General features: G+C 39.8%; 1 protein-coding gene across 6 annotated transcripts in view; it reads left to right on the top strand.

Annotated features, from left to right (window-relative positions):
- ELMO1 (engulfment and cell motility 1) overlaps positions 1 to 27,943 on the top strand; it is a 534,040-nt gene that overhangs the window by 157,959 nt on the left and 348,138 nt on the right. For all 6 annotated transcript variants that reach the window (XR_008420442.1, XM_019418107.2, XM_019418110.2 and 3 more), the window contains 3 exons: positions 4,609 to 4,659; positions 9,080 to 9,249; positions 20,900 to 20,935. Coding sequence is in view for 5 of the 6 variants with exons in the window: in XM_019418107.2 (XP_019273652.1) it covers positions 4,609 to 4,659; positions 9,080 to 9,249; positions 20,900 to 20,935 (257 nt within the window). In the remaining variant the exon portion in view is untranslated. The remainder of the gene's footprint in view (positions 1 to 4,608; positions 4,660 to 9,079; positions 9,250 to 20,899; positions 20,936 to 27,943) is intronic.

The raw sequence follows: 27,943 nt of genomic DNA, 5'->3' as shown, positions 1-27,943 counted from the left end.
TTAACCACACCTGCAAAATACCTTTACAGTAACACCACCTAGATGCATATTTGATTGAATAATTGGGGAGAGCAGACTAGTCAAGTTGATATATCAAAAGACTATCGTAGAAGGTAATATCAGAATTTCTTGAGAATTGGAATTTGATTTAGGCCGATCTTTCAAAGCATGTATGGATATGGTACAGCAGTCCAGGATAGGTGTTAACAGCAGAGATTTTCCAGTTGAGGGATTCAAAGAATCTTTGGATGCAAACAGTTGATGTTTTCCACTGAAGAGTTTACGAGGGCCTTTTAGGAAATTCCTATAAGGAAATTCACTCTTTTCTAATGAAGGAAGACATACACTTTTGTTCCCAAAGCATGAGCTTTGTGATTTCTTCTTAATTTATGAACTAGAAGCATTAAACACAAATATGGCTACCATACTGTCGAACTGGCCACTGCAGAGACAGGACACATTCACAAACTGCAAATCAGAGCCAGAATTTCACCTCATGTATGCCTGCCCCTCCCTCTTTAAGTGGCTAAAGGCCAGTCTACCTTGTAAGTGTCATATCTTTACTCTCTTTGTGCATCCTAGACTCTTTTTTTTTAATGTTTATTTTTGAGAAGGGGGAGGGGCAGAGAGAGAGAGACACACACACACAGAATCCGAAGCAGGCTCCAGGCTGTGAACTGATAGCTGGACCTTAATGTGCCAGCTGATAGCTCAGAGCCTGATGTGGGGCTCGAACTCATGAACTGTGAGATCGTGACCTGAGCCAAAGTCAGATGCTCAACCAACTGAGCCACTGGGGTGCCCCAAGGAGACCCCACTTTTTAAAAAATGTTTATTTATTTTGAGAGGGAGAGTACAAATGGGGAAGGGCAGAGGGAGAGGGAGAGAGAGAATCCCAAGTAGGGATCACTGACAGCGTGGAGCCCAACGTGGGGCTCAATCCCACAAACATGAGACCATGACCTGAGCTGAAATCAAGAGTCGGATGCTCAACCGAAATTAAGAGTTGGACACTCAACCGACTGAGCCACCCAGGCGCCCCTGGAGACCCCACTCTTAAGTGATGCTCTACATTGCCTGGATGAAATTTATAGAATCAGAGAAAGCATAAGCCTTTTCCTTTGCTGACCAACTTTACATTCTTTGGAGAGTGGAAGGTGACATCAGCCTGTGGTCGAAGAGGTGTCATCCAGTTGATTTTCCTGATAGAACACAGCCTCTGAAGCACAGGTCTGTCTGTACTGCCTTTCTCTTTGAGTCTCATCTACCTTTCTGACAGGACCTTAACACTTAAAATAACTTTTTTAATGTTTATTTATTTTGAGAGAGAGAGAGCAAACAGGGGACGGGCAGAGAGAGAGGGGGAGTGAGAGAATCCCAAGCAGGCTCTGTGCTCAGACTCACGAACTGTGAGATCATGACCTGAGTTGAAATCGACAGTTGGGCCCTTAACCGACTGAGCCTCCCAGGTGCCCCAGGACCTTAACATTTTTAATGCAAATTTAATAGCTCTTCCCCTTATCTTCTTTTATTCCAAAATGCAAAACACTGATTAGAAACACATTTTTTTCAGAGGAAAGGAAAAGCCAGAAAGGCAAATGAACTGCTAGCTGAGAAGACAGAGGCACAGGGATGAGAGCTGCTGTCTAGTTAATGGTGGCTGTCCCTCTCATTTTTGAGCCACTTCTAGGCTGGGCTCAGCGCATTTATCACCTCTTGTTCTTACTCTTTGTTCCCCATGCAATGGCTCGCTCTCCCTACTTTAGGGAAGAGAAGACTTACATCCATGTGGTTAAGGACCTCGCACTGAGCACAAGTTGGGGAATTTGAACCCAGCTCCTCCTGTCGGTGGTTTTGATGCTGCTTTTGGTTTAAACACACAGTGCTTAAGACTCTTTCTTTAAAGAACTCATACTTAGATCCCCAAAAGTCAGGAGCCAACATTGCAGGAGTCAACCTGGGGGCCAGCTGCTTACTTTTACCCCAGTCATACCCCCACCTAGGGTCCTGTACTGTGGGCCTCACAGGGAACCCCTGAGAACCTGCAGGGCGTTTGCTGATACCATACTTACTTCTTTGCTCTCATGTACGTTGACCAGTTGATGAGGATAATTCCCCTCTGAGGATAAATGCAAAATCTTGGTCTTTTTCCAGAGAGAAAATGGGCAGAGGGCCGACTCACTCAGTGGAACATGCAGTTCTTGATCTTGGGTTGTGAGTTTGAGCCCCACGTTGGATATACAGACTAGTTTTAAAAAAATCTTAAGGGGCGCCTGGGTGGCGCAGTCGGTTAAGTGCCCGACTTCAGCCAGGTCACGATCTCGCGGTCCGTGAGTTCGAGCCCCGCGTCAGGCTCTGGGCTGATGGCTCGGAGCCTGGAGCCTGTTTCCGATTCTGTGTCTCCCTCTCTCTGCCCCTCCCCCGTTCATGCTCTGTCTCTCTCTGTCCCAAAAATAAATAAAAAACGTTGAAAAAAAAAATTAAAAAAAAAACAAAAACAAAAACAAAAACAAAAAAATCTTAAAAAAAGAGTTGTTATGATGGTTAAATAAGCATGACAGCAAACCCCTAAAATACCCCAGCTCGGTGCCTTTCAATAAATGTTTATTGCTATTATTAGGAATCCCTACCCTCACTCCAAATTTCCATGAGGAAATATTATCCTAAGTCCTTCCGGCCTCTTTGTGTTCACAGGGCTGCTTTTTCTTCTTGACTGGTTATTTGGGAAGAATAAAGTGGGCCCCTTTTTCTCTGGGAAGGAAACTGCTTTAGGTCTGACCTCAACAGGTAATCTGAGGGTCCAGTTAGCTGTCTTGTTGGTTCTTACCCTGAGCCTTGTTTTCCGTAAAAACTAGTAAAGGGGATATTTTAGGTTTTCATCTTCTGACTCTCTTATTTCTCAATTCATTTAGAACCTGAGCAAGAAAGAGGGATGCTATGTTTTCAGCTTCCTTAATGTTTTATAATGAGAATTTGCTGTCTTTCTCTCCTTTGGCAGAGAGTCATAGAATTTTAGGGTTGAAAGATTTTTTAAATGACAGAAATTAATTTCACCTTTCCTGCCGACCAGGTGGTCATTCGGGCCTTGCCTGACACTTCCAATAATGAGAAGCTTGCTTTCTCCAGAGGCAGCCCAGGGTGTCTGCCTGCGGATGCTCTAGATTGAGCTGGAATTGACAGAGTTGAACTTTCAGGCCATCCTGCCCTTGGTATAAACGTTTGGATTAGTTTTCTTTGGGAGACAGTGTGGGCCTGCTTTCTTTTAGGTAGTCGTTTTAGAAAATTCATTTTCCAATAAGTAGTCAGAATTGGCTGAGGGAGAGAGAGAGTGTGTTCTGTGTGCTTTTGGCATCTTATCCTGAGAAGCTTTGTACCACCTCCGTGTGCCTGCTGAACACATTCCAGATTGTGGCTCCTCTTAAGTGATGCAGGAGAATGATCCTCATGGCGCTTTATTAACTTCCTGGCCTCTGTGCTCCAGGGTGGGGCATGTGGATGTGCGACTCCCGTAAGGTCTCCTCCTGAAAGCTGAGAATGGTGCGTACTCTGGTGGCAGGAAATAAAACTGCCAGTGAGATTCTACTTCCAATGCCAAAGATTCTACGTGACAGCTTTAGGACATTCACCGCCAACATGCTTGCCAAGTGGAGAAAGACTGACTTGGGCTCTTCTTATTTATGCTGTGTTCTTCACTCTAAGGTGACACACAGAGCTGGCAAATGTTAAGAAACCAAGTTCCTTAATATAACCTTAAAAAGGTAGCTTTATTTAGATGGGATTCACATTCCCTTACATCCACTATTTAAAGTGCTCAATTCAGTGGTTTTTGATGTATTCCTAGATTTATGAAATCATCACCACAATCAATTTTAGAACATTTTCATCACTGGGAAAAGAAACCTTGCAACCATTAGCGTTCATCTCCCCCCAGCCCCCGCCACCTGCCAGCACCTGGAAACCACCAGTGTGCTTTCTGTCTCAGTGGATTTGCCTATTGTGGACATTTCATATAAATGGAACCATAACAGCGGTGGCCTTTGTGTCAGGATTCTTTCACTTAGTGTAATGTTTTCAGGGTTCATTCATGGTGTAGCATGTATCAGCATTTCTTTGTATTGCCTAATAATATTCCGTTGAATGGGTATACCACATTTTGTTCACCAATTGCTGGACATTTGGGTTGCTTCCAGCTTTTGGCTATTATGAATAACGTTTTTGTGAGCATTCATGTACAAGTTTTTGTGCAGATGTGTGTTTTAATCTAGCAGAACTGGTTAGGTTGTATTTTCTAAATAACCTTTCAAAGTTGCTTTTTTTTTGGTTTGCTCTTCTTGGGCCCTATATTCCTACTCTCTGGACTTATACTCACTTCTGTGCTGAATGCTGTCTGTGACTTGTTATAAAGTTAATACATCTGAGACCCAGTTTAAAGTTCTTTGTAGAAATAATTAAAAATCACTCAAGAATTATGAGAATAAAGTGACAAACTGAATCATAAGAATTCTTATTATATGGTATCACTACTAGATTATTTTTGCCTTTGCTCTCTCTTCTTTACTAAGCTTCTAAAATTTGAAGACTTACAAAGATTTTATTTTTCTTTTCCAGAATCGCAATGAAATAAAAAATGGCACTATCCTTCGATTAACCACATCTCCTGTAAGTTGATTTTAGTTTATAGCTTTCTAGTAAATGCTTTGGTCTTCAGTTCTGCTATATGTGATTATGGGATATTAATTTTTATTTATTTATTAAAAATTTTTTAAATGTTTATTTACTTTTGAGAGACAGAGTGTGAGTGGGAAGGGGCAGAGAGAGAGGGAGATATAGAATCTGAAGCAGGCTCCAGGCTCTGAGCTGTCAGCACAGAGCCCAGCGTGGGGCTCGAACCCACGAACCATGATAATCATGACCCGAGCTGAAGTCGGACACTTAACCGACTGAGCTACCCAGGTGCCCCTGGGTTATTAATTTTTGAGGGTAACTTTAGTGCAAGACAGAAGGTGTCTGGAATGTCCTCACATGCAGATCCTGGATTAGCAGTAATGCCTTTCCTTGTATTTCCCATTTCAGAGGAGGAAACTTTTATTTCAGGTTCAGTGCAAGTAAATTGACTATAAGGTTTGAGTTTGGTGGTCACTTCAACAATTCTCATATTACAGATGGGGTAACTCAGTTGTACTGATTGGTCTTACCCACCTGCCCACACATACACCTAATGCCATCTGAGCGAATTCAGCCAACGGACAAAGCAAACAAAACCAAAGACAGCCTATGATTACCTCTCTTTAAAGTCAGGGTGTGTATGTGTGTAAAAGAGAGAGTGTTTAAGCGTTTTTCTAGTTTTGGTCAGTGATTATGACAACTCATAATAATATAATTTGAGAAATATTGGCCACTAAGGTTGTTTCATTGACAGCTGATTCTAGATGAAACACTTCAAAAGCTAAACAAAGCGCTCCAGAATATTTAGACTACTGTAGCTGGCTGTGTTGCTTATCTTCGTCTCTCTTACTTGCTTGCAGATTCTTTGGATAGTAGCATTAGCATATTTAAACTGTATTATTTCACAGTGCATTTTATTGCTTTCCTAAAAAATATCGTGCACAAAATACACCAAGTGTTACTATTTTCACTCCGCATATGTCATGAAAACTGTGTCTAACTCTTATTTTCAGTTTCTACCAAAGCCATGTGGTAGGCTAAAAATAAATTTGAAAATTGGGAAAAGCATCTGGCTAAACTTAAATTGTGGGTACTGTAACTACCACACATTCTTCTGGTTGAAAATTACATTAGAGAGGCTTAAAAACTCTTAAACATTGTACCCAACAACATCTTGAACCTAAACACAGTGATAAGCTCCACAGAGTGCATCGTGGGAGTTGGCCAAACTGTCTTCTGGTGCCTTCTTTTCCACTTTCTGGAAATCATATTTCATACTCCTTTTTCAATGGCCACATGATGAGCTGAGACATTTTTGTCTGACTTAGCATTGACCTTACCTCAGTCAGCATGAATTAATGTTAATTTGACCTTTCGAGACCGTGATTTCATTTGGTTTTTGTAGTTTCTGTTTATCCTGTTACAATTACTCATTTGCTGGCTGGGCAGAAAGAGTCCACCTTGCCTTGTTAGGTCTCAGAATTAGAAAGGCTCAGTTTTCACATCTAAGCCAAAGAAGAAGTTCATTCTTTTTTATTGCCATGGGCGCATGAACAAAACTTCCACAACATAAGCTACTCCTTGAAAGAAGGTTAGGTGTTTGTCAGGGTAAAGTTTTTCAGCGTCCCGATAGCTCATGCTTTTCTGGTAGTGACCTTCACATTCCCAGCAAGGTGAATGGTGAGATGTGAAAGCCAGTGCACAAGGCGATATCATAAGATGGAGTCCACCTACAAGAGACTGGTGTCTGTATTCTAAAGACTGGTGGTTTCCAAACCCGAATCATTGGTGGAACTTTAAAAATGCGGTTGTTTGGGCCTTTACTGAGAAGCTGAATTATGATACCTGGAAACAAGGTCCAGGAATCTATATTCATTTTAAACAAGCATTTTATGATTTGGCTGTAGCCACAGGGTCTAGAACTGGGCATTACTCTAAGTGGGATATTTTGGATCTGTAAAAACTTCACTTGCTGTCAGTAGATTGTTTTTTATTATTTTGCGTTTAACTGAAAAATATGGGTCAGCATATGCTAACTCTTTCACTTTTCATGTACGCACAAAAAAATGTTAAAAAATGTAACCGTCTCCATCAAATTTGCCAGGAAGTGTTAGTGCACCATAAAGAAATCAGCAAATGGTGTCATACCATAAAAATGTTTGATTCTTTCCTCTACCTCAGCTGAACTTCTTCTGTAGCCAGACAAAATGCACACACACCGACATGTGCACACTTATGCGTGCACACACATGCACACACTCTTGCTTTAGGTAATGTGCAACTGCGCTGAATTCCACCTGTGTGACCTTGGGCAAGTTACATAACTTGTCTGCACTTCAGTTTCCTGTGTACAACGAACGTGATGAGGACAGCCACCTGGTAGGATTGTTGTGTAGATTAAATGAATTCCTTCATGGGGGTATTTAGAATAGTGGCTCATAAAAAGCCCCAGGTAACTTAGATGTTTTTATTACTGGTACTAGAAGTACCACACACCGTTACCATTAATACTGACAATGAAATAATTTTTGAGTACTCCTTATTATCATAATCTGTATAATAAATGCAGGCTTCCTGCTTGGAGGAGATTGTACTTTTCGAGGAATTCAAAGTGATCTGCTTGGGGTAAATATATGTCAGTGCTGTCTGTGCACTTGAAAAATTTACAAAAAAGTGTATCCTTGAATGATTTTAAAAGATAAAGTGATTCTTGCTCAGTTCTCCATTCTCCCTCTTAAAAACATGGGATTTAGGGCGCCTGGGTGGCTCAGTCGGTTAAGCGTCCGACTTCAGCTCAGGTCACGATCTCGCGGTCCGTGAGTTCGAGCCCCGCATCGGGCTCTGGGCTGATGGCTCAGAGCCTGGAGCCTGCTTCCGATTCTGTGTCTCCCTCTCTCTCTGCCCCTGCCCCGTTCATGCTCTCTCTGTCTCAAAAATAAATAAAACGTTAAAAAAAAATTAAAAACCAAAAAAAACCAAAAAAAACAAAAAAACATGGGATTTAGGGTTCGGGTGACTTTTCAGATATCCAGGAAACTGAATGAGTAGAGAGAGTTCTGGTTCTCCCCCACCTTCCTCCTCCTCCTTTTTTAAAATTTCTGATGCAAAGTGTCAGTTTTTTGGTTATAACTACAATGGGAGACCACTGTGCTTCTGTGACCAAGTGATGGGGGCATGGTTCCATTCCTGCCTCGGCATCTGAAGTGTTGGCATTGGTTTCCTTGCTGGGTCCCCTTCTCTCCTTGGGGCTACTTTCAGGTGACAGGGAAGGGGGAACTGGGCAGGGAGGAAGGGGACCTTGACTGTGGAGCCTGTTGGGGTCTCAGTACCTGTGTGGATTCCCGTCCTTCACTCTGCAATCTTAACCCTGTTACAGTCCACTCGGGGCTCCTCTGATAGTTCTAATGAGTTTCCATTCAGAAGATACGTCGCTTCCGGGGACAAATACCTCCTCTTCCCCTTTCTCTGAAATATAACAAGTTTCAAAGGAGAAACAAGTGGCTGAGAAGGAGAATATGAGGATAGTACATTGCTTCACCCATTGCAGTTTTGAGTTAAATAGTAACTGCCACAGATGTTGAGTTATTTCCATTAGGCAAAAATAGAGGCAGAAAAATTTAATATTTTATTTTTCTTACCGTCTGCCCCAACTGAAAAGTAGCTGTGAAAATCTTTACTGGAAGAACGAGAAATATAAACTGCAAGTTATTATCCAATATATTTCCATTCCTCCCTGTCCGGCATGTAGTAGCCAAGGGCAGAGGCCTTAAAAATATGTCTAATTTTAGGCGAAGCTACTGATTTGGTTTCCTAATTATTTTGTTTTATATTTGTGCAGTAATTAGCCAATGCCTGTGAAACACATGTTGAAAAGCAAAATTTATAAGCACTGTTGTGTGTTGTGCTAGAAGATTTTCAGTAACTGGGAAAGATTATTTCTAATGAAATAATGTCTAGTGAAGCTTTTGAACACTCTGTGTAGGCAGTTACTGCTCAGAATATTGACTGAACGCATGAATGTTCTGTATAAATTTGCGTAATGGCTTAACTAAGCAAATAGCTTTTTGTCATTTGTAGACAATAATTTTACTTACAAGGTAAACATTTTCCCATTTTTCCCTCCTCACTGCCACTCCTGTTCCCTTTCAGGGGCTTTACTGTTTTTGTGCTCTTACTTTTCCAAGAGACAGAAACGTGGGCTTTGTCAAGAAGGCAACCAATTGCCATCATTAAATTAACAGACATTGCTTGAAGGTGGAGTCATGCAGGTTGGAAAACTGCCCTTGGTATATAGAATGCACATGGTCTTATGCTTCTGGGCCCTGTTGTCTTCCTTTCTCAATGAAACAGTAGTTTTTTGTCTATTGTGGTTTCCTCTGTGAACACTCTTCCATTTATTTTTGTCCTCAATGAGGCTCAAAACGCCCAGCAGCTCCATGAACGAATCCAGTCGTCAAGTATGGATGCCAAGCTGGAAGCCCTGAAGGACTTAGCCAGCCTCTCCCGGGATGTCACATTTGCCCAGGAGTTTATAAATCTGGATGGCATCTCTCTCCTCACGCAGATGGTCGAAAGCGGCACCGAGTAAGCATCTTTTATCCAGACTTCTAGTCTGTCCTATTCTTTCCCGCATTCTGGGGATTTGTTACTTTCCTTGTACTTGTAATTTCTAGTTTTAAAGACCAGAAATTGACCAAAAAAACAAAATCTATGTTTCAAAGTCTTAAACTAGGTCAAAATAGCATCCCTGAATAATCTTTTACAACATTGTCATTTCAACGATGAAATGCTTATTTAAAATTATAAATACTATAAATATTTATCAAATACTTACTGCATATAAAGAGTGGAAGTTGGGAGAATTTAAAAAGTTGTGAGCCAAGCCATTAAAAAATCTATGGAGGCAGACCTCAACTGAGATATAATTCCTTGTGAGGGCTGGGACCAGTTACAGCTGACAGAGGGGGTGTCAGTGAATGGGCCTTTAAGGAGTTTGAGTTCCATCATGATCAGGAAAGGGATGGACATTTCTCCTTGGGAGCTCACCTTCTCAGGGAAGGCTTTAATTCTGTGGTGTGATTGGGGGTAAGGAGCCTCCTTACCTGGGGGTAAGGAGCCGGGTGGGAGCTAGCTCTTACACATGTGGACAGATGACTCCCCTCACCACCAAACGCCAGGGTAGGGTCCATAGGTAGCTAGCTACTCATTCCTATATGGTCAGGTGCGACTAGCATAGACTATTAGAGCATGTAAGTTACAGCCTATGAAAATGCCAAAGCAGTTAATTACGTATGCTAAATTAATGATATGCAGAGTTGGGATAGATATTTATTAGGAAAGAATACATGTCACTGGGAATTGGGGTTTAAGCCTGGGTCATGTAGATCTCTCTTCAGTACGTGGTGATTCAAAGAATGAATGGATGACGTTGCATATTGGAGACCTATCTTGGCCCTCTCTTTCAGTCCCTTTCCCCTCCCTTTCCCTTCCTTCCTTCCTTCCTTCCTTCCTTCCTTCCTTCCTTCCTTCCATCTCCTCCTACATGTGGCATTATTTAGTCTCTGCAACTGGCACTAGTGAAAGATTCTTTTTAGATGGCAAACAGACTTGGATGATCTGAAAAAGGGTCGATTGTAGACAGTTATCATTTTATTTATTTATTTTTTTTATCATTTTATTTTTTTAATGAGGACTAAAGCTCTGCTCATTAAAATATGGGGGAACATCAACTTGCAGCAGGGTGGGGAAACTCAAATTCTGGGTGTTACCAGCATCCCAGCAGGCCTACTATAAATTGGAGCTGGAGTTTGAAACAGCTCAAGGGAAGTTGAATAAGTTTATGGATCCAGAAGACTTGACCAAGGAAAAGGAGAAAGGGTTTTTGTCTGTGTTGGAAGCTCCAGGCTGAGGTCTAGTGTGGAGTGTGTCAGATCCCTCATTCCTTGGGGCTAATGAGCAGCAGAGTGTGAGCTGGGATTATGAACACCTTCACTGGTGACTGTGGACGACTTCACATGGCTGCCACTCCTGCTTCATGCCCATCACTGCTTCTGGTGGGACAGTGAGCCCTGGGGGGTTGAGCCTCAGCCACATTTATGGCATGTTAAGTGAAAACGTAGAGGCGCCTGGGTGGCGCAGTCGGTTAAGCGTCCGACTTCAGCCAGGTCATGATCTCGCTGTCCGTGAGTTCGAGCCCCGCATCAGGCTCTGGGCTGATGGCTCGGAGCCTGGAGCCTGTTTCCGATTCTGTGTCTCCCTCTCTCTCTCTGCCCCTCCCCCGTTCATGCTCTGTCTCTCTCTGTCCCAAAAAAAATAAATAAAAAACGTTGGGAAAAAAAAAAAAAAAAAAAAAAGAAAACGTAAAAGTGGCCCCACATTTACTACCTAAGTCCCAGACGTTGATGTATCACAAGCGATGTACTAGAGCCAGTTGTAATGTAACCTGCTAATATTGGGCGGTTCTACCACAGACCTAGGTCTCTAGGGGCTTAAGCTCTTGAATATTCAGAATGCTATTGTGTTAATGCCTCCAGATTTTGCAGAATTGTGATCATAATTACAATTACAATGTGAAATACACTGAAAGCAGGGGTCCATGTGATTTGCACCCTGAATAGAGGGTTGAGGCAGAGCTCTGAGACCCCCAAGGGCGGCAGTTATAGATTTTGACAATGAGGAAAAATGCATGCTGGGAGCGCCAGTATTTTAGTTTCTCATTATATTTGTTTGCTAGTGCTTCCATAACAAAATATCACAGACTGGGTAGCTTAAACAACAGAAATTTATTGTCTCTTAGTTAGGGGGGCTGGAAGTCTGAAATCAAGGTGTTGGCAGCGTTGGTTTCCTCTGAGGTCTCCTCGATTTGCAGATGGCTACCTTCCTGCTGTGCCCTCATGTGGTCTTTCTTCTGTGTGCGCTTATTTCTAGGATCTCTCTGTATGTCCAAATTTCCTTTGCTTATAAAGACACCAGTCAGATTGGATTGGGACACACCCTCATGGCCTCATTTTAACTTAATCACCTCTTTAAAGGTTTTGTCTCTAAATACTGTCCCATTTTGAGGTGCTGGGGGTCAGGGAATCAACATATGAATTCTGAGGGGACACAATTTAGCCCATAACACTCATTAAGGGGACACTGCCCTTTCTGCTTGAAAAGGAAAAGAGTAAAAACTGATGCCATGTATTTGTCTTGTCTAAATTATTACTTATTGTCTGTATCATTGCCTTACTCTGTAACCCATCTTGACCTCTAGGGGGGCCCAAAAGAACCACACTAATCCTCAGAATGAGGATTGAGGATGGCACGTCTGAATTGTATCTCCATGTTGCACACGTATAACCTGAGAGAATGTTGACACTGAATGTACTTTATGTGAACTACAGTAATTGAATTCCTGCTTTAAAAAAGCGTATTAAAGTAATTAGCATTTTAATTATTTATAATCCAGAAGCCATGTTGATTTGTTCCATGCAGCCAGGTTTCAGACACACAAATGATTCAAGGCCAGATCTTGGGTGAGTTCTCATTTGCATTGATCTCTTACACTGTCCCATCACATTATGTTATGGGAAGGAATGATATCTCTCTGGATCATCTTCAGTGTCCTCCTCACCATCTTATATGAGTTCAAAGCCCTGCTACTTCGGGGGATGGAGGGAGGAGGCACCCTGCTTCCTTCTGCTGGGTCCTGCGACTCATCTTAGAGCTGCTCATTTGTCGCACAGCTATTTTTCAGGTCTTCTGCTCAGATTAAAAACAAAAGAGAAAGACCTTTTTCTTGTAAGGAAACCTGGCTTCTCAATTAAACTTCTAGCAAGACATTCATTAATTAACAGGAAACTTTTGGAATAGAAACTGTACAAATTAAATGGATCCTGCAATTTGGAAGGCATTTGGTCATGACTTCTGGGCAGATTTCCAGCTGGGCAAGGCAGAGGTTTTGTGAAGCAGGACCTGTGGAAATTTTTAGGAAACATTGAAGAAATGCAGCTGGAATTTTTCTCTTTACTTTGAGCTATAATGAGATTCAAAGATTACTCACCTGCTTGTCGTTACTCAAGGCTGAGCTTTTAAAGGTCTCCCTCATTGGTGCCAGGAGGGGCCATTGGGCAAAATTAGCAACAAAGGAGCAATGGAGAGTGTCACTTTGGCAGAATGCAGTGATTAATACCTGAATTGAATTTTTCCATCCTTGTGGGATTTTGAAATTCTATTCCCAGTTTAAGCTTGAGACATAGGCGTGGAAGCAAATGAAGTTGTGAGGAAACTTCTCAGTGTTAGCTCAATCTGAGCAAGGAAATGGTTTCAGGGAAGGAAATTTCAGGAATGGACAGTGTTTACTAAAAAATGGGTATTAAAGATTTTTCAAGGGATTAATATCTAAAACATATAAAGAACTCATACAACTCAATAAAACAACCCAGTTGAAAAATAGTCAGAAGATCTGAATAGACATTTTTCCAGAGTATACATACAGACGGCCAACAGGTACATAAAAGATGCTTAACATAACTCATCATCAGGGGAATGCAAATCAAAAACACAGTGAGATGTTAACTTACACCTGCCAGAATGTTATCAAAAAGGCAAGAAATAACAAATGCCGGAGAACATGTGGAGAAAAGTGAACCCTTGTGAATGGTTGGTGGGAATGTAAATTGGTACAGCCACTCTGGAAAACAGCATGGAGGTTCCGCAAAACATTAAAAACAAAACTACCGTATGATCCAGTAATTCAACTACTAGGTATCCATCTGAAGAAAGTGAAAACATTAATTTGAAAAGATACACACATTCCTATGTTTATTGCAACATTATTCACAATTGCCCAAATATGGAAGCAGCCTAAGTATCCACTGATCACTGATGGAAGAATGGACAAAGAAGATAGGAGATGTATGGAGTACTACTCAGCCACTTGTGACAACATGATGGGCCTGAAGGGTATTATACTAAGTGAAATAAGTCTGACAGAGAAAGACAGATACTACGTGATTTCACTTCCACGTGGAATCTAAAAAACAAAACAAAACCCAGACTTAGAGTTATAGAGAATGGATTGGTGGTTGCTAGAGAGGAGATGGTTTGGAGGGTAGGCAAAGTGGGTGAAGGAGATCAAGTACCAACTTCCAAGTATAAAACAAATGAGTCACAATGATGTAATGTACAGCATGGGGGAACATAGTAATATTGTATTTGCTTTGTATGGTGACAGATGGTAACTGGACTTACTGTGGTAATCATTTCACAGTGTATACAAATGTGGAATCACTATGTTGTACACCTGAAACTAACATAATATTGTATGCCAATGACGTCTCAATAAAAAAAGTTCAGATGATATATTTTATTTTATTTGAAAGAAAAAATCATACCTGCAACTCCAAATCCCATGTAGCGAATAACACTGCTTTTCTTTGGCTTTCAATAAAACACCGTGTTCTTTGTCTATGCCTCTGTGCACACAGACAGTGGGACAGTTTGTCCTGTGTCTTTCCAGTGTTAAATGGTCAGAAGAACAGGGGAACATTTCCAAGAACGAAAGGGCAGGATTCTTATAGTTTCCTTCCCACTTGGCAATGTGACAGGAAAATTACGCTGTTGGAATATGAGTAAGCTGTAGCACCACCCTGGGCAGAAAAGTCAAGAGACTGAAAAAGTTAAATTTATGTATTTACAAAGACCTCAAGACAGTTTTTTGAATTAGCTTTCTCTCCTTAGTTAAAAAAAAAAGTGTGTGTGTGTGTATATGTATGTGTGTGTATATATATATATATATATATATATATATATATATATATATATTTAAAAAATAAATATAAGTAAGCAGAAGGAGGAAAATAAGAATCATTTGTAACCTGCCTTTTGAGAGACCTTTTTAACATTGTGGTATATACCCTTTTTGTATTTTCTTTTAGATACACACACACATGCACAGGCTTTATTACAAAAGTAGAATATATAATTACTTTATTACAAAAGTAGAATAATTATAATGCTCATATCTTTGTAGCCTGCTTTTTGTACCTAACAACATTGCCATGTCATTAATATGATTTCCTTTATCATTTTTGTCATTTGTATATTGTTTCACTTAAACTTTAAGTACAGTTGATATGCAACTTAATAATCTGAAGGATGTGCACAGTGTAGTCAACCATCCCACAATTGTTGGACATTTGTATTGTTTTCAGGGTTTTTTCATGATTGTGAACATTCTCTAATCAGCTATTCTTCTAGTAAAATCTTTGTGAGTATTTAAATTACTTTGTTGGAGTACAATTCCTGATTTGGAGGATATACACATTTTAAAGCTGTTTTAAAGTGAGAACAGCCCGAAGCCCACTGAAACGTCCTCATTTATACTTTACCACTCATGTAGAAACATGTCCATTTCTAACACCCTGGCCAAAACTGGGCTGGGGTTCCCTTAGGGATTCTAGCTTTCCTAAGAAAAATAGTAGTGAGATAGCGGAGGGGTTCTCACTAATCTGGGGAATTTATAAGCGCTTTTTGTTTTTTTGGTTCAAGTCATTTCTCCAAAATTTGGCGGGATTACGAACAGTGGAAAGAGTCCCATAGTTATTTTAGAGATATGTAAACCTCTTAGGTAATTGTCATAAAAATAAACAATGTGAATTGTATAATTATTAGTCCCCTTCCCAATCTGTCATACATATGACACAGATGTATGTATAGCTCTGTGTGTTTTCACTTATAAGAGATTTGTTGTCATCATTCATTAACAGACAGACGGTTTCATATGAAACTTTCATTAGTCACACCATTTTCTCCTGGCCAGAGTAAGAGCTGTAGCCATTCCTTAGGAGATGTGAAAATTGATGTATGACTTGAATTAAGCACCTGAATGATGTCTTGGCTCTGATATTGCCTACCACCCACAGTTGACAATGGATTTACAGATTTTATTCATTTGGCAAAGTGTGTATTATTTGAGTGCTGAATATTTATGACACCAGGTTAGGCAAATGGGAAGAGGTGTTCTGGGGGCGAGGGGGTGGGGAGTATGTGTGACCTTTTTTTGATGTTTTGTCTTCACACAAAACATGACTTTGTTTTTTGAAAGTAACTTTGTTAACCTCCATGGACATAGATTATCAGCTCTAACATATACTCTTGTTTCTAAGAATTCGATGTCCCTTATAAACCTTGGCTGTTTTGGAAGGTCCAAGCCAGGCCAGATTGTCAGTGACTCAGTGACTGGAAGCTAAGCACAGGTCGCAGAGTGCATGCCCTGCACTTCACCTTAGACATGAGGCCCAGGGAGGAGCAAGCAGCTCCCAGGACCACAGAGAAAATGCTCTGTGTGCTCTGTAGGCCCCAGCTGTGAAGGCTGCCCAGTCTCCCCACATCCTTCTGCCTGATTTCTTGGAGCCTGCACTCAGCAGAGCTCAGGGAGTTCCAACTGGAACAGCCCTCCTGGGGCCCTGCCAGAGATTTACATCACAATCAGAGGGGTCAATCATCTTGTGCTTTGTCAGCCATTGTGTGGCAGAAAGTTCCTTAAACTGGATCTTCCCCCTTCCAACTGCTCTAAGTTTGTCTCTGGGTCTTTGTCCAATTGTGCAGTCATAGACCAGCAGACTCTAAGTCAGGGGTGGGTGATGGTCTGGTGAGGCCAAAGAAAAGATCCGGAGAGAGTGATCGATCGAGGTGCACAGGTTTATTGGGGGAACTTACAAATAAGGAGATCAGAAGCAGTCAACTGGAGAAAGAGTCTGCTGCTGGGATCTGCGTGCCGCAAGCTTTGATAGCGCAGCAATGTAGCTCAACAGCTCTCTGCAACCTTTCCCTCCTTGCGCAGCCAGTGTTCCAAGGGGATCAAGGCCTGCCCATCTGGACACTCTCTGTTACGAAGAAGACACTCTGGGTTGGGCACCCCCAGGAGCCCCTGACCTTAAAGGCTGAACAACACATTCTTCCACACGTTCTGTTTGATGGGAATATAGAGGGAGGTGGGACTCTACATTCTCCAGAGAGTTACTAACAGGGACATTCGGGTGTACTTGCACAAACTAGCTATCCAGCATCCCTCTGGAAATGGAAATGAGAAGGGGTCACGCAGCCTGTTTTAAAGAAGAGATTATCTTCTTCTAGGAAACAGAATGCCATACCTTGAGCTCAGGTGAGAGGCCTCTGGCCACTCTGAAACAGCAGCCTTTCTAGAACCATTTCTTTCTGGTCATGTTTCTTCCTTTCCTTCCTTCCTTCCTTCCTTCCTTCCTTCCTTCCTTCCTTCCTTCCTTCCTTTCTTTCTTTCCTTCTTTCTTTCTTTAATTTTTTTGGAGTGAGAGAGTGCATGTAAGCTGGGGAGGGGCAGAGGGAGAGGGAGAGAGAATCTTAAGCAGGCTCCACACCCAGTGTGGAGCCCAACGTGGGGCTCAATGCAGGGCTCAGTCTCACGACTGAGATTATGACCGGAACCAAAATCAAGAGTTAAATGCTTAACTGACTGAGTGACCCACGTGCCCCTTGGGCATGTTTATTTTAAAAATGACTATATTGAGAAAGAGAGAAAGAAAGAGAGGAGAGAACCTCAGCCAGAGACATCAACAATGAAAAGTTAGCCTTCTCTTTATGCTTAATCTGAATCAAAAGTGAGGAGGCTGAGAAGAAACACCGGTCAGGGAGAACCGTCCACGGCCAGAGTCTGCTATAGCAGGGGGAACACATATAAAAACCTAGAGGTGTTCAGGCACTAGGCCAGAAAGCTATCTTGAAAAGTTGTACTGGTAGGTTTATGTATTATACACACACACACACACACACACGCACACAGATACACACCCCACATACACGTTTATTTTGAACCAGTGCTGTTAAAAATAAACTGAGGCATATGAAAATTTTTAAGAATTTATTTGACCAAAAATCAATTGGAAGCTGTCAGTGCCAAACTGGAAGTGGTTAGGTTTCTGCTGCACCTGTGGCAGGGGGAAGACTTTTATAGAGAAGAGGTGGAAGGAAAGCACCTATTTGACTGGCTGCAGCTTAAAGCCTCATTGGGTGTTCCTGATTGGTTGTTCTTAGATACCGGTTTTTTGTTTTTTCTTTTTATGTGTGTGTGTGTGTGTGTGTGTGTGTGTGTGTGTGACCCTGCAGCATTTACAGGCTTAGATTTTGGTGTGCTTCTAGAGGCTTCTGGCCTTATGGCCACCTCAGTTAATGGCCTCCTTGTTTAGTTAACTGAAGGGTCCCCTACTAAATGGAAGAGTTGCAAGATCAAGTTTGAACATTTGTGTCTGTTGTGTCCTTTAATACAGATATCTAACTCCAGGTAGCGCCTTGCACCAACTTTCCTCTTGTTTCCTAATCTTTTTCCTTATGGAATAATCCCTTTTTAAAAAATTTTTTAAATGTTTATTTATTTTAAAATGTTTATTTATTTAAATATTTATTTTTGAGAAAATAAATACATGTTTATTTATTTTAAATGTTTATTTATTTTTGAGTTTTTTTAAAATGTTTATTTATTTTTAAATATTTATTTTTGAGAGAGAGAGACAGAGTGTGAGTGGGGGAGGGGCAGAGAGAGCTGGGAAGACACAGAATCCGAAGCAGTCTTCCGGCTCTGAGCTGTCAGCACAGAGCCTGATGCATGGCTTGAACCCACGAACCATTAGATCATGACCTGAGCCAAATTCAGGTGCTTAACCAACTGAGCTACCCAGGCGCCCACCTCCCCCACCCACCATGGAACTATTCTTCAGTGGTTCCCTTTCTCTCATGATTTTGGCACCTTTTGAGATTATATATCAGCCACTTTTAGAATATCCTTCAGTTTGGGTTTGTTAAAAGGTAATTCATTAAAGGTGCTTTTAAGAAAAAGATAAAAGCATGGCTCTCATACAGATATAAAAATGAACATATGTTAAGACATTTTACTCATGTGACATGAGGGAATGAGGCAGATGCTCTAACAGTTTCAAAGGAAAAGTCAAAAGGGCACCGATTTATATGGAGCAAAGGGTTGGTGAAATGAATTGCAAATGGAGACAACCTGGATTTCCGCCTGCAAGGAGGAAGTCCATTAGAGCACCACATGACAGGACAAAGTATATATATTCATCAGGTACCTACAACTTAGAGACAACAGGGCTGGAATCTGCTAATTCAGAAGAGTTTGCAACGGACACTGTACAGTTTTCCATTGGAACAATTTTTTTTTCTACATGTTTATCCTGTATTGTTTTCCTGTTGTAAACCCATATGATACGTCTTTGTCTGGAATATTAGAGATGTTTGTGTGTGGTTTTGTTTTTTTTCATTGCAACCTATTGATGGCACATGATGTCTTTTTGTCTTGTTACTCGTGTTCACTTTGACTTAAGGCCCTTATAATAGTACCTTCCAGATGTCTCTACTGTAACAGTTTTTTGTTTGTTTTTTGTTTTTTTTTTCTTTTGGGTAGTTACACCACAAAAAATGGGAAACAGTGTAAATCAGGTTGGTATGTTTTCCCCCAGAGATTTGGTTCTGCAACAATACCAGCACACCAGTCTTTCAAACAACACGGACTCATTCAGTCCTGTTTAATTCAGGAAGCTATCATCTGTCACTATTATTATTTATTTTGGTGCTTGGTTTGTCCCAGATTTGGTTGTCCTTCTGACCTGTCCTGTCCTTCCCATTATTTTTTGAGCATTCATTACTTTCTGGTGCAGTGACGTGTTCCAGGGTTATCTAGATCTTTCCTTGTCTCAGTCCCATCAGGAGTCTTTTTTTTTTTTTAATTTTTTTAACATTTATTCATTTTTTGATATAGAGAGACAGAGTGTGAGCAGGGGAGGGGCAGAGAGAGAGGAAGACGCAGAATCTGAAGCAGGCTCTAGGCTCTGAACTGACAGCATGGAGCCCGACGCGGGGCTACAACTCACGGACCGTGAGATCATGACCTAAGCTGAAGTCGGATGCTCAACCGACTGAGCCACCCAGGCGCCCCAAGGAGTCATTTTTACAAGGAGCTCAGTTCCTTTTAGTGGACAGTAGTGTCCTAGGTCTGCCCGCCTGTGACCACCTACTACTTTCACTCTTCCCACTGGCTTTTTGAAGGAGGAGGGTGGGAAGGAAGCTAATTTTTTTTAAAGACAGATAAAGGAAAGGGATGGGAGGAAGAAGAAGAAGATGGCTGTATACATTTTTACCCCCACCCCTGACCCCCAGTTTTACCAGAGACTAGATCTGATCTCCTTGTGGTCAGTTAGGTTTCTCAAGTGGTTACATTTTATGTGGATGAAAATGAAACTTAACTTTATCTGAAGAGCCAAATCATTCATCAACCACTTACTAAGTATCTGCTCTGCATGTGCCTGACATTATAGTTGAGTCACAGTGTCAAGCCCCTGCCTTCAGAAAGCTGGAAAGACAGTGAGGTGCCCTACCAAAGTCATACAGCTGGTGTTTCTCAGTGAGTGCAGATGTGAGTCCCACCTTCAGTCTGGTCATGTGGGGGAAATCGGAGGTCAGGGAGGCTTCCCAGAGGAGCCGAGAATCTGGTGAATTTGGAGTCGAACTTAGCTAGTTGGACACGTTGGTTAGAGGGAAAGGGTATTCCAAACAGGGAAGAACATACCTAGAGCCAGAGATATTTGGCAGACTGGAGGGATGGGAAGTGGTTTGAGAGGATGAACATCACTTGTTTCCTTATCTTCTTGACCCCAGGTTTTTAAGAAGCATGATTGCCCTTTCTTGCAGACAAGATTTGTCTATTGCACACTTTTTTGCAGGCTGCCATCACAGAGTTCCATCTGTTGTCCAAAACTATTGGAGTCTATTATGATGTCTTTTTTTCAAAGAAGCAATCTTTTCTCAAGAAAAGGGAAAATAGAATTAGTGGGCATTTTCCCAAAGAAAGATAATTATTTCTTCATTGTTCGGCATGTACTTAAGAACTGGTCTAGTTTTGGGCTCTACTTTTTTTCATCAAATGTTTACCCATTTTGATCCAAATGGAATGTTCTTATTGCCTTTATTCAAGTAAATGCAATAGGTTGGTTGCAGTAGTTTAATCTCTGCCTTTTGGTTGTTTCTTATCATTAGAGAATACCAATTTGGTACTTTGAATAATGTTTTGCAATAAATAAAGTCTTGTACATCATGGCAGTTAAATCTTCCCTATGTCTAATCCTGAGCTCTCTTCAAGATATATTCTTTGTGTAAAAATTATTGCTTTCAAACATACTCCTCACATGGTTGTTTTCAAATTTTGCAGACGATACCAGAAATTGCAGAAGATCATGAAGCCTTGGTAAGAATTTATGATCAATTAATACAGATGATGTAATACTTCCTTCTTCTTTGCATAATTAAACCCTGTCCTCTGACTGATTGTATAACTATGCATCTAAATATTTTAAGTGAGTGATTTTTTATTCTTTGTTTCATGTTCTTATTAACAGGTTTTTCAAAAATTTATTTCCCACTTTTTTGCTTTGTGGTAGAAAGGATATTTTATGTTTGTGGCCACAAAATGATTACATCAGAATTGCTATCCTTCTCCTAGAGCAAGGCTAGGCATAATTTTATGTACTACTTTAAACAAAAACTTCCTTTTTTGTGGCCTATGTGATGTTCAAAGTCAAAAGTCTTTGATTTTCTTCAATGACTTACTATGAAAAAGATACACATTAAAAAAACATTCAGGATTGAAGTATGGAATGAAAATTATTTACTTTGAGTCTCAGAAAGTAGTCATCTGTCAAGTGAATTGCATGTTAATTGTGTATGGAGATCTCAGAACTTCTTTCTTAGAGTTCCCCGCCCCCCCCCGTCACTGCCTTTCTTATCCATTAAACAGGGTGAATCCAAATGGGGCCTAGCAAACTCTCTACAGTAGGCAGAACAAATTTCCACTTCACCAAGTTGTTAAGCAGATAATTTCATTTTGAGAAGCAAGACTGAACAGTATCTGAAAATGTGCACCTTATTTTTTAAGCCCTCAGAGAAAATTCTGACCACTTCAGTGTTCAATACTGGTCTCAAGTCATTCATCTTCCCCTACCCTTCCCACATAGAAAAAAGCGTATATTCTCTTCAGTTATTAAATTCTAATGAAGCAAAAGGTACTACTGAGATTTGAGGGTAAATTTTTTTAAACGTTATTTTGAGATATATGTTTGCAATAGTGGAAACACTTAATGGTAATGGAAGCAGAAGCCATCTTTCATGAGAGTTTGTTCTGGGCACTGTCTCAATGTTTACATTCATTACTTTTACACACTCATATCTGACACATAAGACCAGTATAATGAGAATTATTGCCTTGATGCAGAGGTTAAAATCAGGTAATGGAGCTGGGATCAAACCAAGTTTTTCTTTAACAACCTCATGCAACTTGCTAATGTAGAGGAAGTTGGGGGCTCTGAAGCCAAAATAATTTCTTAAAGTTTATTTGACAATAGTTTTAATCACTTGGTATGTAGGGATGCTGGAAGTGGGATTACACATTAACCATGATTTTCATTTATCAAATGTAGACAAAATCAGTGCTCAGGGCCCTCGTTCTGGTAATGGTGGAATGTCTTAATTAGACTTAATACAGATAAAAATGGTTAAATCTGGACAAAGTAGTGTGAACAAAAACACCTAAAAGCAACTACTTGAAGGAACTGGATAACCCCCCAAAGTAGACAGAAAGAGGGTGGTCAGTTCTTGAAAGAACATAATGGGTCTCAGATGAGATTTGTGTGTTACTGTAGCTTTTGCCTGAGGGTACCCGCTCATCCAGTTAGCACGGGGCAGCAGGCAGCCTTAGTCTTGGTAAGTTACTGAGAGGATATAGTTTGGGGGCTGGCAGAGCAGCTAGATTATTAGGGGCAATCTGTGAAAGAAGAGAAGCTCAGAGGGTAGGAGACCTCATTTCTACAGGTTCATATAGATCCACCTATAAAATCTGCCCAAATCAGAAGCATGAATGTACATGTGTGAGTGTGTATGTGTGTGAGAACCCCAAAGGACCTGGTAAAAACATCTACTGGGAGTGGAGAGAATTGAGAAGAGATTTAAACTGCTGCTGTTTGCAGAATTTGGAGTTTGATTCTAGCTAGGTTAATTTCTGCTCTAACAAAACAGTCTCAGAAAAACAGAACTGGATTTTGAGACTTGACAATCTTTTATTCCCAGTGTTCAGAATATAACAAAAATTACTAGGGGCGCCTGGGTGGCTCAGTTGGTTAAGCATCTGACTTTGGCTCAGGTCATGATCTTGTGGTTTGTGAGTTCGAGCTCCACATCAGGCTCTATGCTGATAGCTCGGAGCCTGAAGCCAGCTTCAGATTCTGTGTCTCCCTCTCTCTCTGCCCCTCCCCCACTTGTGCTCTGTTTCTCTCTGTCTCTCAAAAATGAATAAATGTAAAAAAATAAAATAAAAAAATTACTAGATAAATGAACAAGAAAAGATGACCTATTCTTAAGAACAAAATAAAGCAGATAGTAGAAACTGACCCTGAGATGACCCAGGTGTTGGAATTAGCTAATGGAGACTTTTTAAAATGTTATTTATTTTTGACAGAGAGAGAGAGAGAGAGAGAGAGAGAGAGAAGGAGGGAGGGAGGGAGGGAGGGGCAAAGAGAGAGCGAGACATAGATTATAAAGCAGGCTCCAGGCTCTGAGCTGTCAGCACAGAGCCCGAAGCGAGGCTTGAACTCACGAACTGTGAGATCATGACCTGAACCAAAGTGGGAGGCTTACCTGATTGAGCCACCCAAGTGCTCTGCTAATGGAGATTTTTAAAGCAATGCTTATAAACATATTAGAAGATGAAAGTATTAGTATAATGAGTGCACAGATGAGGAGTCTTAGCAGAGAAATGGAAACCATAAAAAATAACCAAGTGGAAATTATAGAACTGAAAAGTATAATACTTAAAATGAAAAATTCACTCTATGGGAGTTGAAGATGGAAGAAGAGACAATAACCTTGAGGATGAATCATTACAAATCACCCAATCCGAAGAATAGGTAAAATAAATAGTAATTGACCTGTGAAACAGAAATAATTGGTCTAAAATACATCTAATTGTGGTATCAGAAAGAGAGGAAAGAGAGAATGAGACCAGAAAAATATTTGAGGAAATAATGAGAGTTTCAAAATTTGTTGAAAAATATATTTATAAAGCTAGGAAGCTCAGTGATCCTAACTGGAATAAATAGAAAACTATACCTGGAAACATCATAGTCAAACTTCTGAAATTTAAAGATAAAAAGGATACCTTAAAGGCAGCCAGAGGAAAACAACTTACTACATTAAGAGAGTAAGAATAAGAATGAGAGCTGATTTCTCATTAGAAATAGTGGAGGCCAGAGAGCAATATTTTAGAAGTGTAAAAAAAACAAAAAACAAAAAACAAAAAAACCCCCACACAAACCAAACCAAAAACAAAGAAAACCCCACAAAAAACAAAAAACTTGTCAAACCAGAATTCTTATCTAGTAAAACGATCTTCTGAAAATGAAAGTGAAATAGAAACACTTTTAGATAAAGGAAAACTAAGATAGTTCATCATCAGCAGGCATACACTACAGGAAATATGGAGGAAGTTCTCCAGCCTGAAGGGACATGCATTAGATAGAAATTGGGCTCTACAGGAAGGAGTGAGCAACACTGGAAATTACAGATATGTGGGTAACTAGAAAAGACAAAATACAGTTTTGTCTTTAAAATTTCTCATATTTATTTACATTTGTAAAAATGTTTATTTATTTTTGAGAGAGAGAGAGAGAAGCAGAGAGAAAAAGACACAAGATCTGAAGCAGGCTTCAGGCTCTGAGCTGTCAGCACAGAGCCCGACACGGGGCTGGAAGTCAGGAACCGTGAGATCGTGACCTGAGACAAAGTCTGACGCTTAATCGACTGATCCACCCAGGTGGCCCTCATATTTCTTTAAAAGGCATATGGCCATACAAAGCTAAAAGAAGTATAACTCAAAATCCAATAGAGGAATTAAAAGGGACTATAAAAAATATTTGCAGAAAAGAAGGTAAGGAAAGAGAAACAGAACAAAACACAGCTGAGACAAACAGAAAACAGATGATAAATTGATTGGCCTAAACCTAATCATATCAATAATTAAATTAAATTTAAATGGACTAATCACTGCAATTAAAATATTTCAGATCATATTTGAAAAAGCATGACCCAGCTATGTGCCATTTATAAGAAATGTATTATAAATACAAAGGTGCATGTAGTTCAAAACTTGAAAATACATACATGTATATGTGAATAATAATAAATTTTTTTTTACATTTATTTATTTTTGAGAGACATTGGGACAGAGCGTGAGTGGGGGAGGGGCAGAGAGAGAAGGAGACACAGAATCTGAGGCAGGCTCCAGGCTCTGAGCAAGCATTCAGCACAGAGCCCAACACGGGGCTCGAACCCACAAACTGTGAGATCATGACCTGAGTTGAACGCTTAACTGATTGAGTCACCCAGGTGCCCCAAATGCGAATAATAATAAAACTTAGTTGTTTTATCAATAGCAGACAAAATAACAATTCAAGACAATATTTTGTCAGAGATAAAAATAATTCATAATAAAACATGGTTGCGTTATTAGGAATACATAAAAGTGTTAAATGTTTATGTACCTAATATAAGATTTCAAAATACATGAAGCAAAAAGTGACAGCTAAAGGGAAAAATAGACAAATCCGTGGGGCACCTGGGTGGTCCCCCAGCTAAGTCGGTTGAGCATGCGATTTCAGCTCAGGTCATGATCTCATAGTCCATGAGTTCGAGCCTCGTGTTGGGCTCTGCTGACAGCTCAGAGCCTGGGGCCTGCTTCGGATTCTGTGTCTCCCTCTCTCTCTGCCCCTCCCCCACTGGTGCTCTGTCTTTCTTTGTCTCTCAAAAATTAAAAAAAAAAAAAGACAAATCCTTAACAATAGCTGGAGATTTTAACACTGTCTTCTCATTGATAGGAAAACTGGCAAAATCAGTAAGGGTAGACAAGATTCGACCAACGTTGTAAAATATCTTGGGTCACCATTTATATAGAGAGCATCACATTCAACAATAGCAGAATACATATTCTTTTCAGTGTATGTGTAATGTTCACCAAACAGACCATATACTATGCTGTAAAAAGTCTCAAGAATTTTCAAATGATTGAAATTATACAGATTACATTCTTTGACCACAAGGAAATTGTATTTTAAATCAGGAACAATAAATTTGCGGAAAAGCCTCAGATGTTTGGAAATTAAAAGACATACTTCTTTAATACCCAGGAGTCAAGGAATGCACCCAGGTGAAATTGCAGTATATTTTTAACTGAATGATAATAAAATATAATATAGCAAAACACAATTTGTGGATGCAGCTAAAACAGTGTGTAGAGGGGAATTATATCCTTAAGTGCTTATGTTGGAAAAGAAGAATGGTCAAGAAAAATCAGTGATCTAAGTTTCTACCTTAAAAAGGTAGAATAAATAAGTGTGAATTACAAAAGTGGGAGGAGGGAATGAAAGGAGTAACTATCCGTGAAATAGAAAACACATAAATAATAGAGAAAATTGAAACTAGAACAGATTATTTGAAAATATTTAGTAGGAAAAAAGAAGAGAAAAATCCAATTGTCAATACTAGGAATAAAAGAGGGAATATCACTACAGAATACACTGAAAATTAAAGGGAAATAAAAGAATGTTATGAATAACTTTATGCCAATAAATTTTAATCTTTAGATACCAAATGTGCCAGCTAATGAGACTAATGAACACTGGTGCAAAAATCCCCGGCAGCATATTAACAAATAAAATCAAATGATATATAAAAAGGATAATACATTGTGGCCAGTGAGAGTTTATCCCAGAAATCACTCAATGTTTGAAAAGCAGTCACTGTGATTCAGTGTTTAGTAAAACAAAGGAGAGGGCTTAAAGAGAAAAATGATCTTAATAGATACAGAAAATAATTCATAGATACAGCAAAAGCACTTCATAAAATCCAGCATCCATTCATAAAAATTCTTAGCAATCTAGGAATAGAGAGAACTTCCTCAACCTGATAATGAGCATCTACTAAAAAACAAACAAACAAAAAAACACATCATACTTAATGTTGGCATACTGAATTCCTTCCAACTTCTGCCCTTTTAAAGATTGGGAATAAAGCAAATGTGTTTGCTTTTTGCACTTCTGTTACATTGTGTTGGAGTTTTTAGCTATAGCAATAAATCGAAAGAAATAAAAGACATAATAATCATAAAGGAAGAAGTAAAACCATAGAAGACATGATTATCTGTGTAGAAAATTGTAAATCTATAAAGAAAGTCTTAGATCTCATAATTGAATTTAGCAAGGTTTCAGGATACAGCATCAGTGTATAAAAGTGATGTATAGGTATGCATTAATAGCCAAATGAAATTTTGAAAATTTCTATTTACAAAGTGGCAAAAATTATAAATTTTTTAGGAATACATTTAACAAGAGACATGTAGCATCTCTTCACTGACAAATACATGACTGAAAGAAATTGAAGGCCTAAATAAGTAGAGAATATACCGTTTCTTGGAAGACACACACATTGTCTTCAGTGCAATATTCAGTGCAGTAATATTCAGTGCAATATTATTTTTTAAAAAGAAATTACAAACCAATCTTAAAACTTAAAGGAAATGTTTAGGACCTAGAGTAGCCAAAACAGTTTCGAAAAAACAACAAAGATGAACCAAGTTGGAGGATTTCATTAACTGACTTCAAGACTCACTATAAAGTTATTAACACAGTGTGATATTGGTATAAGAGGAAAGATAGATCAAAGAAATAGAATAGATTCCAGAATTGATCCACAGTTAAATTTTTACCAAAGGAGTGAAAAGAACGTTGGCACATTCATGCTATGATCTGAAGGCCAAGGGAATGTCTACAGGGTGATTTATAAATTTATAACCTTTTATGTATATACTTTTTACCACATACAAAAAAAAAACATTTGGAGAAATTCAAAGGGCAGGACAGAACTATATTCATTAACTTTGGGAATTAAGTATATATTGAGTATGACTTAACAAAAACTTTAAAAGTGGCCTTTACTTGCATCTCTTCTCCACTTCTGCCTGGCACCCAATCAAAACATTTGGAAGCACTGTTCTTTTATAAATTTAGCAGCTTAAATTGAAATGCTTCAAGATTGGCTGAATTTTGTTGGAATGAAGATGGTCTCTACTGAGTTGATGAGAAACATTTAGTTGAATCATTCCAGCACACATGGTGTGTTGGCTGTGACATAGCTCTCGACCAGCATGTAGTTT

The sequence above is a fragment of the Panthera pardus genome, unplaced genomic scaffold (genome assembly GCF_024362965.1).
Source record: "Panthera pardus isolate Hobbes unplaced genomic scaffold, ASM2436296v1 HiC_scaffold_8, whole genome shotgun sequence".
In the NCBI taxonomy this organism is placed as follows: domain Eukaryota; kingdom Metazoa; phylum Chordata; class Mammalia; order Carnivora; family Felidae; genus Panthera; species Panthera pardus.
This window is presented reverse-complemented; position numbering and strand designations above follow the sequence as displayed.